This window comes from Palaemon carinicauda, chromosome 39, assembly GCF_036898095.1.
Source record: "Palaemon carinicauda isolate YSFRI2023 chromosome 39, ASM3689809v2, whole genome shotgun sequence".
In the NCBI taxonomy this organism is placed as follows: Eukaryota; Metazoa; Arthropoda; class Malacostraca; order Decapoda; family Palaemonidae; genus Palaemon; species Palaemon carinicauda.
The window spans coordinates 19,801,257-19,816,676 of NC_090763.1; the positions used below are offsets into that span (position 1 = coordinate 19,801,257).

General features: G+C 32.1%; 1 protein-coding gene across 9 annotated transcripts in view; it reads left to right on the forward strand.

Moving 5' to 3' along the window:
• cher (filamin-A) overlaps positions 1 to 15,420 on the forward strand; it is a 339,402-nt gene that overhangs the window by 193,185 nt on the left and 130,797 nt on the right. For 8 of the 9 annotated variants that reach the window (XM_068362656.1, XM_068362661.1, XM_068362662.1 and 5 more), the window contains exons 4-9: positions 2,801 to 2,917; positions 8,120 to 8,327; positions 9,054 to 9,181; positions 14,169 to 14,307; positions 14,470 to 14,558; positions 14,957 to 15,108. In XM_068362656.1, the coding sequence (XP_068218757.1) occupies positions 2,801 to 2,917; positions 8,120 to 8,327; positions 9,054 to 9,181; positions 14,169 to 14,307; positions 14,470 to 14,558; positions 14,957 to 15,108 (833 nt within the window). The remainder of the gene's footprint in view (positions 1 to 2,800; positions 2,918 to 8,119; positions 8,328 to 9,053; positions 9,182 to 14,168; positions 14,308 to 14,469; positions 14,559 to 14,956; positions 15,109 to 15,420) is intronic. The other variant, XM_068362665.1, reaches the window with a different exon arrangement.

The following is a 15,420-nucleotide window of genomic DNA, read 5'->3' on the forward strand; positions in this document are numbered from 1 at the left end:
TGGAAATTCATTGAATTGATTGTGACGGGAAATTCATTGAATTGATTGTGACGGGAAATTCATTGAATTGAATGTGACGGGAATTGCATTGATAAGATTGTGACAGAAATTGCATTGAAATGACACTGAAAAGACTGTGACAGGAATTGCATTGAAAATACTGCGCCATTTAAAAGACACTGTAATAACATTGAAAGGACTGTCCCTGGAATTGCATTGAAAATACTGCTATGGGAATTGCGTTGGAAATACTGTGATGTGAATTGCATTGGAAATACTGTGATGGGAATTGCATGGAAATGATTGCGACGGAAATTTCATTTAAAAGACTGTGATGGGAATCTCATTGAAAAGATAGTAACGAGAAATGCATTGAACATACTGTGACTAATTGCCTTGAAAAAAAAAAATAACTGGAATTGCATTGAAAATATTTTGACGGTAATTGCATTGAAAAGACAACAACAGGAATTATTTAAATATGGTAATAATTTCATTGAAAAGACCATCGGGAATTACATTGAAAATCTGCGTCACGAACTTTATTGAAAAGACTGCATCGGTAATTGCATTGAAAAGAATGTGACAGGAATTGCTTTTAAATGTTCTGTGATGGTGATTATTAAAAAAAAAAATTATTACATTTTATAAGACTTTGGCAAGTAATAGCTTTAAAAATACTGTGATGGGAATTTCAACGAAAATTGTACGACGTTGACAAACAAAATGCTTAAAGGGGAATTGAATGATTATGAATTTTGCATTGATTCATCAAAATATTTCTGGGAGTTCTAGCAACCAAGAAATATTTGGGAAATTTTATGTTTAGAGATGGTGGCTGTGTGAACATTGTAGCTTAAAAAGTTAAAATAAACAAACTTAAATAGTAATATTTTTTAAAGGATTAGTTGGTAAAATGGGGATAAGCATGTTTGTACTAATTTAATATTTATTCAGGCAGTAGACAGTAAAGCTGAAGATTATGGTATCACATATCAACATTTCTGCTTTGTTTTAGCAAATATAGACTTGGCAATCAGAGATTTTGTTGTACAGAGTTACCCTTCTTTACTTGAGGCATTTCTAAAAGGCAACGAATTACAGGACGACATTCAGGTGTTTTTTAATGAGTAATTATATTATGTACATATATATATATATATATATATATATATATATATATATATATATATATATATATATATATATATATATATATAATATATATATATATATATATATAATATATATATATATATATATATATATATATATATATTATGTATATATATACATATTGTATATATATCCATACTATATATATTATATATAAATATATTACATGTGTAATTAAGTCCGGATACTGTAACAAGTCAAATATCAATAACATTTCTGTCGGTAAATTGATCAGCAAATGACGTTAAGTAATAAAGTAACTTAAATGAAGTATAACATGAGATATTTGTTCATTCTATAGATTTATACATACTGTGACGCTGATATCCCCACAATAACCACTGCCATCAAACCCCCCCCCCCCCTCCAAGAAAAAAGAATGCATTAAATGTATGAAAACAATCCCTCCTCCCAAAATAGATATTAATAAAACTATATAATTTAAACTTATATAAAGAATCGCGAAATCTCTTGAGCAAACATAAGGGCTGTTTGTAAGTGTCGTGAGTGGGAAGGCCATCCTCGACTCCTACGAAAGACGGACTCAAGTGGGTCTTGATACTTTCAAGGGGCACCCGTCACTGGGCCTCGATTTGGACTCCTCACCGCCGGCAGTCGGGCGCTGTGGTTTGTTGCAAGATTTTGGTGAATAGTCGGTCTCCTACCACGCAACAGAGGTTATGGGTGGAAACAGTGTCTAAATGGTAGAATTTTTTTTCTATATTTCGAAGTCAAAAGTTCATTATTTATTCATTTATTCTTATTAAATCATTGTAATTACATTTTAAGAAAGATATATGGATTTTAGTGATTGACTGTTGAATATAAAATTATAATTGCAGAAGCAGAATCGAAATGGTGTAATTGGTTAAATCTAAAGTAATGAGGCATTATTATAAATATAATTATTTATTGTTGTTGTTGGTGTTATTGTTATTAGATTAAGAATACTAAGATGAAACTAATCATACATACATATACCAATGAACATACAAAATTGAAGCAAATTCTTGTTTTTCACGGGAATGGATAAACATGTGCACACTTATAAATAAGTTTTTATGTTTTAACTTATGATGTGTTAAACTCTTATTGGATTTTTTTTTCCTCAATTCTCGTAAAAAGGCGAGTTAATGTACCACTAATGGAGTGTGTGAATCATATTTTTTTGCCAAAAGTGGCCTTTTAATTAATCGTTCCAATAATAATGAATTATATCAGCAATACGTAAAAAATAGAAGATAATTCTAACATAATTTGCTATATTGTATTAGCATTAATGGTAGATTTCTGGAATGATGGTTTTGTTTAAAAAAAAAATCGCTTCAGTAAAAGTTTTCATTTTATATTTCTTCTATAAAAAGCCTCTGATATTAATGATATTATTATGACAGCGGATAACTTGGTAATTTAATTATTGTTATTACTAATATTATGAATGGATTAATAAAAATTATCCGCATGTTTACTGCGAAATTTTAACAAGATTATTAGGTTAATATTTTATATCTCCTTTCGAAGTAACATTATAGTATAATTAGCATAAGGGAATCATCTCATGTTATCCTATCACTATATATTTTTCTTTAAAAATTTGGTCAAAATATATCTGGAATTTTACCAGGTCAAGGTCAAGGTCAGGTGGAGATCACCCGGACCTGTTGAAGGCTTGTCCCGAGCAGCAGAATGGTCCTAGTTCCATAAACCAGGTACCAAGTAAAAAGACGGCAAATACGAAAAGGTCTGTTCTTCTTTAAAATATAATAAGAGATACATTAAACATAAGCAAGCAAGCAAGCAGGCAGGCAGGCATGCAGTCGAGCAAGCAGCGAACAAACTGCTTTTCTGTATGTGTCGTCGCTGATGGCTTTGAAGCTGCTTATTTCTGTTTGCTGCATTTGGGGGTTCGACGTGAAGGTGGTTGAAATTGCACATTTTCAGGAATTTTCAAACTTTTTATTTTTTATTTAAAACTCTCCTTTGAAATAAAACTTTTATTTTTTAAGTATTTTGAATTGTTGGGTTAGATTGGTTGTTTGTGTTTGAATGTTGTTGTTTTTTTTTTCAGTGGTAATTATTTTTTGCACCAAATGTGCGTTTTATGCGCATGCTTGCGATCGGTAGACAAAACTTTTGGAAGGGTAGCACACAATGCACGTTTATAGGATAGGTATTTTTTATATTTTACATATATATATATATATAATATATATACTGTATATATATATATATATATATGTATATATATATATATATATATATATATATATATATATAAACGCATGTATTTTATATGCCTGCAGTCGGAAATGAGTAAGCCATGTCAAACGTACAATCTCTCTCTCTCTCTCTCTCTCTCTCTCTCTCTCTCTCTCTCTCTCTCTCTCTCTCTCTCTCTCTCTCTCTCTCTCATACACACATATATATATAATATATATATAATATATATATATATATATATATATCTATATATATATATATATATATAGATATATATATATATATATATATATATATATATATATATATATATAATATATATATATAGATATATATATAGATATATATATAGATATATATATATATATATATATATATATTAATATATATAATATATATATATATAGATATATATATATATATATATATATATATATATATAGATATATATATATATATATATATATAGATATATATATATATATATATATATATATATATATATATATATATATATATATATATATATATATATATATATATATATGAACTTTGCTGTACTTTACATTTAGTTTAGGAAATATTACTTTAGTAGTTATGGGAAGAGAGAGAGAGAGAGAGAGAGAGAGAGAGAGAGAGAGGAGAGAGAGAGAGAGGAGAGAGAGAGAGAGAGAGAGAGAGAGAGATGTGGATCCGTATCACTTTTAACTAAGTTACATTAGTCTATGTTGGTTGTCTCATCTACCGTCTTTCTCTTCCCTTTAAGCAGCGGAGTACGTAGGTCTACAAGTGGGTATGTTGGTTTCAAGATCCCCAGTATTTCCCATGTCCCCCTGTGCCTTTTATTATCAATGTTGTTGCCAACCCCCTCATCATTTTTAATCTTATATCGTGGAAATAGTTAGTGAAATATAAGGTTTTGTGTGCCATGTGGGCTTATTTAAAATTAGCTGCAAATTAGAATGGCATGGAAAAGAATATTCAAATTACTTTATAGTTCCCAAGTAACTAATTATTTAGTTCATTCAAATATATTCATAGCAAAACGGTACACCATTTATTCACGCTTTTATTTATACGCATTGTTGAAATTTGACTAATTATGTATTGTCTCCATTTTATAGTAAGAGAACTCTAATCCCCAGTCACGAATTAATGTGCACAACTCAGTACGACATTACATAAACAAGCACAAGCACACAGGAACGCTCTGGGTAAAAGTACAAGTACAGAAACTGAATGCAATCACACTGAAGCACGCAACCGAGATCACTGCTCGAAACTATCTCTAAATGTCACATTTTATCTACACTTTAATGTCTGACAAACATCACGCCTTCTGTTCTTTGATGCCGCATCATGATCTGTGTGATAAATTTGGCTGACACTGATCATGTTTCTTTATTCCTCTAGAAGCGTTTAAAAACGTTCAATTTACATTATAAAGAGACGATATAATGAATACTATTAAGTAAGTTTAATGGTACTTTTTACTGCTATTACATTCAGATGTCTGGGATTAAAATGTTCATAGTCCTGGACTGTACTGTGCTGTTTACTCTAGTATGGTTAGGCTGCATATACTTCATGTACATCTCATCTCGTTGTATGAGGAATTTTATTACTTTATTTTAAGAGCTGTTTTCCTGGTTATCGCACTTAAGTCTAACTTTTGTCTAAAGTAACTGACTCATAATTGGACTCGGTCTTTAACTGTACTGGCATAACTTCTAATTAGCATAGAAAGTCGATGTCTAGGCCTATGATTTTATAGCAGAAATATTCCGTGTAAATAGGAGTAATTATTGTTCGAGAGAGCTTATTGGATTTTAACATTTTAAAAGTGGAAAAGTTTTATATATTTTTTGTCAGAATAGCTCACTAATTTTACGTGTAAGAAAATAATGAATATATTTACCATAGTTTTGTAACCCATATGAAGCATTACACATAATTTCAACTGGTAGGCTTATATCAATATACTTTCTGGTTAAAAGGGCAAGTTTTTATCTCTAGTACGGTTTGATGATTAATTAGGTGTTGCCGAAAACAATCTCCTATTTCTTTGGTTCTAAGAAACATAATGATCACGTTTGCATTTAAAAAAAGAAAAAAAAAACACGAGAAAAATTAAGTTTATTTATAGTAAGGTAATTTGCTTTTTATTTTAATACTGCATTGATGTTGATGAATGCGTAATCAATTGATATATTACCAGAATATATCCAGTTATGTAAATTTCAAAAGTAGCTATATCAAAAAGTTATTTTATTCTATAAACGAAGTTCTTATAAAATCCAGGGTTGCCAGGTTGGTCTTTTTCGGACAAAAAAAAAAAAAAACTCCAAACTTGGCCTTCTTTCGTGCTAGATATCCAAATTTGGCCTTTTTGAAATTGGTTAGCCTTGGATGCTATATTTTCGGCCTTTTTTCTACTATTATGTTGGCCTTTTAAACGTGCAGTTGATCAGACGTTGGCCATTTCTCATTTGGAAAACCTGGCAACCCTGTATATATCTGTCCACAAAGCTCATTTGCACATTTGGTATAGACTAACAAACTTGTGTAAGTGAATATCCTCACCCAAGGCTATTGAGACGCCGAGCGTCTGGGTGCGTTTTATCTTTTAATGACTATTTTTGACTTTCCATTTTAAGCATTACGCTAATTTACAGTACAATTTGTTTGTTTGCCCACCAAAGAAAATTGACATATGCTTGTAATCAGTCGATTTTGAAGAAGATATGATGTATGAAAGATTAATCTACTTAACAGGAATGTGATACAAATGATAAAATTACATTAGGCTGTCTCAAATCGGTAATATTGCTCAAGTAACCAGTAATTGTTTTGGGAGGAAATAGAGTTAATCTTACAATATTTAATTTTTATTTTGAACAGTTTTAATGACTACTTAAAGGGAACCCACATTTTTTAAGTTATAAAAGAGTTCTGTACCAGTATTTTCAAATCTACATATCTATTCTTGGTTTACGTTAGGTTAGACGTGTACTGAACAGAAACAAAAACGGCTAAGTTTAATCGGAACTGACTCTGGTGAAGAACAAAGTTGAATACTAATATGCAATCTAACCTAACTTAATAATAATAATAATATACCACAAAAAATCTTCCAAGGAACTATCACCAAGTCAGGGTGGCCATGAGGAGAACCGTTACATAAGAGTGTTTCCAACACTACTACTACTTCAGACTAATCCAGAAGAATTTATTTTTGATAGAAAGACGTAAGGAAAGCATTGACGTGAGAATGCTCTTCTGACCAATTTGATAAGCATGTAGCTGCATAAATAATTTTCTCTTAATTAGCTAGAAACATTATGCTACTATATAAGGATGACAGAACTTTACCTATAATTCTATTCACGATGCATCCTAGGTGATCATTAAAAAAAGAAAATCTTTATCTGGAAGATTATGGGCAATTCTTTCAAAGTAGAGTAATAGTACTAAAATAAATAGTGTTTTGGATGTATTAGTTACTGTCCTTGTTTATGTCACCTATTGCTTGTTATAAACAGTTACTGTACAGTACCTGTAATGGAAGGATTATTTGTTATATAGGTTGAAGCTTTTTTATCAGTACCTACTTGAAACCTGATGTTTCTTGGAGACATTTTTTTTTCTTTTTTTTTAAGACCCCAACATGACTATATTTTAGTAACTTTTTTTATACTATTTTGGATTTTTATTTTACATTGAGGTATTTTTTAAATCTTCAATCAAATGCAAAATGTAATTTTGTTGAAAAGTTTGCCTACAAATGAAGGAAATGTTTACATACTTTGGAAATAATTGAAATGAAAATGTTCAGCACTTTCTTTTATTTATTTTTTTGTATACAGTATATATAGAAAGATTTCGTGCATTATTGGTAATGTAATAGCACTTGTACTAAAAGTGGAAAGACCTTGCACTCTTGGTCTCTTGTGCATTATACTTGGGATTTATGAATTTATTTGTACACTATTACTGTATTTTACTGTAGAGGTGTATTTGTCCTTTTATATTGTTGTATTTCATGAGTGGGGTAATATGTAATTCGGTATTAGCGAGTGTTCAGTTCGTAAACTGTATTATACTATGAAATTGTGCTAAATTTTGAAGATAAAAGTGTTTCACAAGGTTATGTGTCGTGTTCTGTACTGTATCCTGTATATAATTTTGTGTATTTGGCATAAAAGGCTACCATGCCTCTAGCTTTTTGTTGTAAATTTGTGAACTAAATGTTTTTGTATGCAAGAATATCTAGGATTTTAGAGGTTGTCCCATAGAAATTCTTAAGAAAATTGAATACTGCAGTAGAAAATGAAACTTATTTTTATAATTTAGTACAATATTATTTCTGTGTTTTCGAGTAATTGACTAGAATTTAGCACAATATTTGAGATTGTCTTAGTCTGCTTAAATTGTAGTTCATATACTCGAATGTTCTTTTAGCTCTTATACAGTGATAATTTATTAGATGGATGGATTATGTAACAATTATTGTAGCCTCTTAGATATCAGGGTGTCACTCTTTTTAAGTAATTTTAATTATTTTCATGATCATTGTGTTTAGTGCTAAGGTTCATTTTACTGCACTTACAATAAGGTATTCTGTGGTGAATGCACATGCAATAATTAATGTGATTTTGTTTGTACAGGATTTTTTGATTAGAGCAATATGTTCAAGAGAAATTAATGATTATTTGTATTGCAGATTGCTACACTGGATCCAGGCTAAACTCCCAGACCTTCCTGTCACAAACTTCACAAATGATTGGAATGATGGCAGAGCTGTGGGTGCCTTGGCTGATGCCGTGGCTCCTGGACTTTGTCCTGACTGGCCTGACTGGGTGCCTGCCGATTCTCTCAAGAATGCTACTGAAGCCATGACGCTGGCAGACAATTGGCTTGGTGTACCACAGGTAATGTATTTCTAAACTTAAGGTTTATTATTTTTAAATGTCTTGAGTGTGTCGAGGGGTACTGCTAATGTTCCATTCTAGAGGTACTTTATTTGTAATTTTTTTCAGTGTACCTTTAGTACGCAATGGGTATTACTTTGCATTTTATTTTTCATCTGTTTCCTATAGTTGTCTTACCTTTCTGTCCACCATCAGCATGTCTAATAACTTTAGATTTTGACCTTGAAATGAGAAAGAAATTTATGGGCAAGCCTTATAATTACATTAAGTCCTTGGAATACAATGGTTCCAACTTGCAACATTTCATGGATACACCATGGGTCCTATAAAGGAATTGTCATTTTCTGTTACCGTTTTATTTTATCATTCTACAGTTATGTCGTCCATATTGTTTTTGTAGTCCGAGTAATGTTTCCAGGTCATACAGTGTTTTTGTGTCATAGATTGACTCTTATTACAGCATTACTATAAGTGAATGACTAAATTGCTCAAGTACACTAATGTAATTAGGTGCCCTCTTAAAATACAACTTGCAGGAACGTATCTCCATTATAAACCGAGGACTTAATGTACATTACAGTATATAAAAACGACCAAGTTACCTGGTTGAGTATCACAGAAATAATGATAAAATGTAGAGACTGAATAAGATTGAGTCCATAAATTTTATAGAATTTGCAACATATCCTGCGTAAGCATTGTAATAAATTGCTTGCATCTCTTCAGCTCATCACCCCTGAAGAAATGGTCAATCCCAACTGTGATGAACTCTCGATGATGACCTATCTTTCTCAATATCCTAACTCTAAGCTCAAGAGTGGAGCACCACTGCGACCCCGCACCAATGCTGGCCGGTTTGTACCCCTATCTGTTTTATGTTCATTTTAGTGCAATTGAATTATTTCAATTTTTTATGCTGGTTCTTCATTTCTATCCATGAATTAAGTAAAAGTTGTTTTTAAAGCTTTAAGCAAATGGGCATTATCAAAAGGGTATATCAGTACCGTACCTAATTAATGGTTGATGTAGCATAAGAGCTACATATTTTTCGTGATGCTGTAGGTCTTGTCATGTTTTTTATTATTAAGTTATAACAGTAGTTTTAGTAATTTGATATTGAAAGGAACTTTTTAAGTCTTAGGAGTTAACAGTGAAATAATACAGTACAGTATTTCCTATATTTTGTGCTGAGGTTTATGTCCAACACAGTAAAAAGTCTTGCCACATTGAGTTTAGGCCAAGAGGAAATAAAGGAAGCTGCGTTTTGCCGTTAGTGCCTCACACATGGTGTTTTGTAGGCATTTCTAAAGGATCTTTTTCAGTGCCCTTTTTCCCAAAGATACACCCAACTTTGTCTTTTACATTACCTACGATCTCTTCCTGCCTGTTGTCCAAATTCTCTTGTCAACCTCATAGTGCAACTGCAGGTTTTTTCCAAGTTGCATCTTGGCACTGAGTGACTTCCTTGGCATCATTTTTCGGTCTAATGGCCCCTCCATCCATACATCCAAGTGAAAATATAGCTTAAAGCACCCTTTAATGGAGTCAGACACAGGATGACTCATTCCTAGTGTACTGTCCCAAGTTACTTGGTCTAACCCTTTAATATCTTATGAAAAACCTTTTAGGACATTTCCTATGTCCAGTGTTAGTGTGCTTGGTTAATTCTTAAACATTTTGATTTTTAATTTTTCTCAAGATAAAAGTTAACCGAGATTTATCGAGGAACTTGGAGTTACTCTTAATAGTCAAATAAGATGTCTTTGGTCTGTTTATTGCTCAAGAGCCAAACAACAGTCTGCTTCAAGACTTAGACATCTGTGTTGACCTTGATAGGAGTCACACCTTTTTTTCTTTTCTTTTTTTCAAATATGCACCCGAGAGGTGGTGATTCATCTAGTACTAGTGCTGCTGGGAGAGTGAAAGATTTAGGCTCTGGGCAGCAAAAACAAAAAGCAAAAAAAACCTGTGAATACTGTGGGTGTGGTGTATGGGTCCTTTTTGTACGTCCAGAAAATTTGTGCATTGAGAGGAAATTTTTGCTTGCAGACCACTACAGTGCTTGTAAACCAATTTTACTGTTATTTTTATGGTTGCGGTTTGTTTATTCAAGCTATTTTCTTCAACTGTAGGGGATCCAATTGCATTCCTTTACGAATATGATGATCAATTTATTACTTAGTGGTCATTGAATTTTTTATTGTCATAACGTCGTCGTCGGCGCCCACTCGTGTCCGAGTATTGGGTTCTGTCGTTAGCCATCAGCCTCCTAGCTATGGGGTGGGTGCTTATACAAACGACAGAATGCCAGTAGCTGGGTATATTGTTTTGGGTGGTCGTGGCACACACACTTGGCCCACACCGTTTTCACCGCGGCTCAAGACATATGAGACAGGCGGCTTCTCTGATGTTGGTTGCATCGGGCTGCCGGATTCTTGTTATGTCAAGGCCCGCCTTGTTGCCTGCCCGACATGCATTGCCCTGGGAAGCTCCGCCGTTGGGGTCTTGTTTGGTTTGATTTTGGAGTTTTCCTTCTCCTAGCCTTTGCCTATCTTAAATAAAGGAGAAGGCCTATAGGGGGGTCCAGTCTTGGTCTGGTCTCTCAGAACTGGCCTTAGCGGTATGGTTGAGCCTGCCAGGGTGGATAAACTACCCCACCGCCATTGTCCAGCCCATCATTGAGACACTCAAGCCCCTCTACTGCAGCAAAGTGCTGGACCATCAGTACAATGAATTAAAATTTTTATTTGAAAGAGTATAATTATTGAGGTTCCAGATATCATCCCTGGGGTTAGGATAGTGGTTCAAGATATGGTTCTTATTACTAACCCATAAAGAAAAGAAATTTAACCTTATTTCAACTTTCAATATTTTATTGTTTCAAGGAAATTTTTTTTTTCATACCAAAAGATATCTATCCCTTTAGTTAGGAGTCATAATTTTATGAAATATGATTTTGAAAATTTGAAGGCACAATTCTGATAGTGAGGGCTTAGAGGAGGTAAGCATGCATAGTAGATATATATAATAGATTCTGAGAATATTTGTATGTACCCAAAATATATCAGACGATTAGGGAAATAGTAATACAGTATTTAACGCCTATTTTTTTTTTTTAATTTTAAATTTCATTGCATCTTTCCAGTGGACAGGTTTATTATACAGTACTCTGCTTACAAAGGGTCAAGAAGAAAAATGTAGGAATTGAAAAATAGGAATGTGTTCTGTTAATTGCAATATAGTACTGTAAAGTTTTCTTGTACAAGGCAAATTATTTTTTTATATTTTTGAGAAGGTAGTTGCTGCAAGATGTGAAATAATCCTTGAAGTGTTTTTTTTTTTTATACTGGGCATTATTGCCATACATAATTTTACCCACTCTCATAGCCTGTTAAGACAAAATAAGGAATTATTTAAAAAAGAAATATTCCAGTCATTCATTGTGCTTCTTAAAACCGCCTTTTGAAATAGACGTTCAATTTAAAGATGAAATATTTCTAGTTTTCTTTAATTATAATAACATAACCCCTCTCTTAAGTATTGAGACAATCTGGCGGTTAATGAAAATTACTTGCAAAGAAACGTAAGGAATATTTGAAAGTAAAAATGTTGGTAAATACATGAGATTGATTAGGTTATTGTACAACTCTTTACTTTGGTTCCACTTATGTCGGTTCAGACTTTACGTCGCTTCTCCTTAAGTAATGTATACAAAAATAAGATTAGTGCAGTTGTTTTTCCGACCTTACATCGGCTTCTATGTCATGAAATAATTATTTGCTGTATTGTACACTACTGTACTTTGTATGGAAGCTTATTAACGAGTTATCTGGTTTTTATATAATGATAGCAGATTATATTTTTTTGCATTCAGTATGTATATAGGGAACATGCAAGTAATTTTCAAGGCGAAAACTTTATCGTCAAAAGTCAGTCTTTTCTCTTGGAACCTATTAAAGATTTAGGCTTGGTATTCCTGCACTGAACAGTACAGTATACAGTATGAAAAAACTTCTCTCTATTTTTTTACAAGAACTCTGTTTTTCACGTACTGTACTATATAATTCCTCGACCATATTTTTAATTTTATTGCTTCAAAATCTGAAGGGATAAATACATTTTTGCAAAGTGAAAGTTGATTTAGCGTTGGATTTCTTTGCTCTAGACCCAGTCATGCTTATTTTCTTGATCTTCATTTCCTTGAATTTAATAAGGTTTATTTATTACTTTAGTTTTTAGGAATTACCATAATTGATTTTCAAATGTAGCACAGTAGTTTCACTTCCATTGGTTTTCTTAAATTGTAGCAGTCTTTTGTAAGGTTTACTTATGAATTAATATAATGTGCAGTCTGATTTTCATTCATATCCTAAGTAAAGCTACTTCAATTTTATTTGGCTGTATGCTACGGTGTAGGCTTTCTTTATCTGTATGCTTTGAAATGCAACTTTTCTCATTTTCTTTATTAATGCTTGAAGTATATTATTTGTATACTTTTAAAAAGCATGCAATCGAAATGTTCTAAACTTTTAACCATTGTATAATATTTACTTGATATTATGAAATTGATTTAGTTTCTGTATTGCTTTGTTAATGTAGTGCAGGATACAGACTGTGAATTTTTAACAGCCATAATTTGTGCCTAGTTGTTTATAAGTAGATGTTAGTTTTAAGATCCTTGATTTATCACTGCATTTTTATGATTACAGTTCATCTGGGAATCCTATGTAAGTAGCCTTGACACTGCTAGCAAAGTAGTCACATGTGCCCTGATCCTTTCGAGCATTCTTAAGTACTGTATTAACATTCCTTGTGTTCGAGGTACACGAAACAATGATGCTGGAGGCTGCGTCTGTTGTCACTTTCAGAGTGGTCGTTTGCTCCACCTATTGGCATTCAGGAGAGATGTTTATGAAGTACTGTACAGTATTTCATAAATAGAGATTTTTGCTAGATTTTATACATTAGTATTACAGCCAATTTTTTGGATCTAGATTCAGTGACAATCGAGTATATAACCTCTGTTTTTGTGATGTCTCTCTCCTGTTTGCAAGCTGAGCAGTTCAGATACTAAAATGCCCAGTTATTGGAATATAGCATACTGTAGTTCTTTAAAGATTAGAAGGGAAATAAATATCTGTTTTAGTTATTAACACATTAGTTTCCCTTATTTTTCCTTTCCAGAAGATAGAAATGCAATAACTTGTAGAGCCCAGAATTTTATTTAACATTAAAACTGAGAATTTTCAATTTTTGTAAAAGGCAAATATTTTGCACGTAATCACAGGACTACAAAGTAATTTGAAGCCGTTTTTTAATGAAGTGGATTTATCTGAAACAGTAATGTACCCGTAATTGTCTATGTGAAGTTTTGTATCAAAGTGTCACTAATAATGATGTAGTATTAACTTAATTACTAGTCTAACACATTTGGTTCACTAAAAATTGAATTTAATGAAACAGATTAAGTATATGAAAATAAAATTCTAGTGACAAGTGGATAACCTTAATCTCTTAAGAAAATATTGTAATATTAATTTTTCTCTTAAGAAAATATTGTAATATTGAACTTTGCTAAGAAGGAAAATTAAAAAAAAAAGTCACAAGACTTATAGTTCAGTAGGACTACCTTTTGCTCTTCTTTACAAGTTCAATTTATTTTTGAATACATATTGAAAATATTTTAAGCACACAGAACTACGGGTAATTCTTTCTTAATGTTGAATACTACAAATGGAAAATCACAACAAAAACTCTAATTCAAATGCAGCATAAAGGGAAATCATTTATATACAGTATTGCCTTAGGGTCATATAATCAATTAAATGTTCTACGCTACAGGGTTCGATGCTACGGACCAGGTGTTGAGCCTTCAGGACCAGTTGTGGGAGCTCCTACGCACTTCACCATCGAAACATTTAGTGCTGGGAAAGGAAAAGTGGAAGCTATGTTGCATTGTCCTGATGACACAGTGGAAAATGTAAGGTCTAGCTGGAACAATCCGGTTTTTATTTTACATGTTAACCGATTAGTAATTTTATTGAACCTATTTATTGATTGGCCATATTGGTTTATGTGAAAATAATGTATTTTTTATATTAAATTTTTTCTTATGTTTTTGTTCTTTTTGTTTTTTGAACAGCTGCAGTGCAAATTCAACAATGACCGAAACCTTACCTATGCGTGTACTTACACCCCTAAGAGTGAAGGCGATTATATAGTAATTGTGAAGTAAGTCATCCATGGACATTTATTCTTAATCTCTTGATGTCATTTAAAAATTTTATAGTTACTACTGATTATTATTACAAATTTAAAGTGTAGTTTAATATGTTGATTTAGTTTATCATGGAATATATTCAGTATTGTATATGTTTTGTGATAGAAATAAATTTTTTCATGCAATAATTTTGTGTAGCTTGGATTTACATTTTTGTGATCTTCTGAATGGTACAGTACTCTATGATCAGACTTGAACCTCCAGTTTTATTGCATTTATTTATTCTAACACATTTTGATGGGGTTGTTACACTGTAATCTTATTTTTAATTATCGTTAGCCTAGATATTCAGAAGAATAATGGCCTTTCAAATTCCTTACGATATGCACTGCATTATTTACCCATACAGATTCAGTGGGCGAGAGATTCCAAAGTCACCATTCCGCGTCAATGTGTCTGGGTTTGCTGGTGATCCTACCAAAGTCACAGCCTCTGGTCCAGGTTTGGAGCCAGAAGGGGTTACTATTAACAGACCAACATACTTTGATATATTTACAAAAGGTGAGTTCATAATAAGGAATGTAAGAAAAGAATAACTCTTGCATTTTTCATCATTTTTTTTTTAGTCATGCACGTCATGTATTTGTTGATTTCATTCCTATCCTGCGGGTAATTTAAAGGTGGTTACATAATTTTGTTGTAGCATGCTTTTCACTCAATTTAAAGATTTTGTTGCTTATTTTAATTTGAAGTATAGAGCCACATATCATAGATGTTATATTTTTCAATGCATTTAGAACTTCTATAGGTATCAATTTTCGTAGTGTCTGTAATTAGAAGAGGGTTGATGGATGATGACTTTTTTGTGCAATA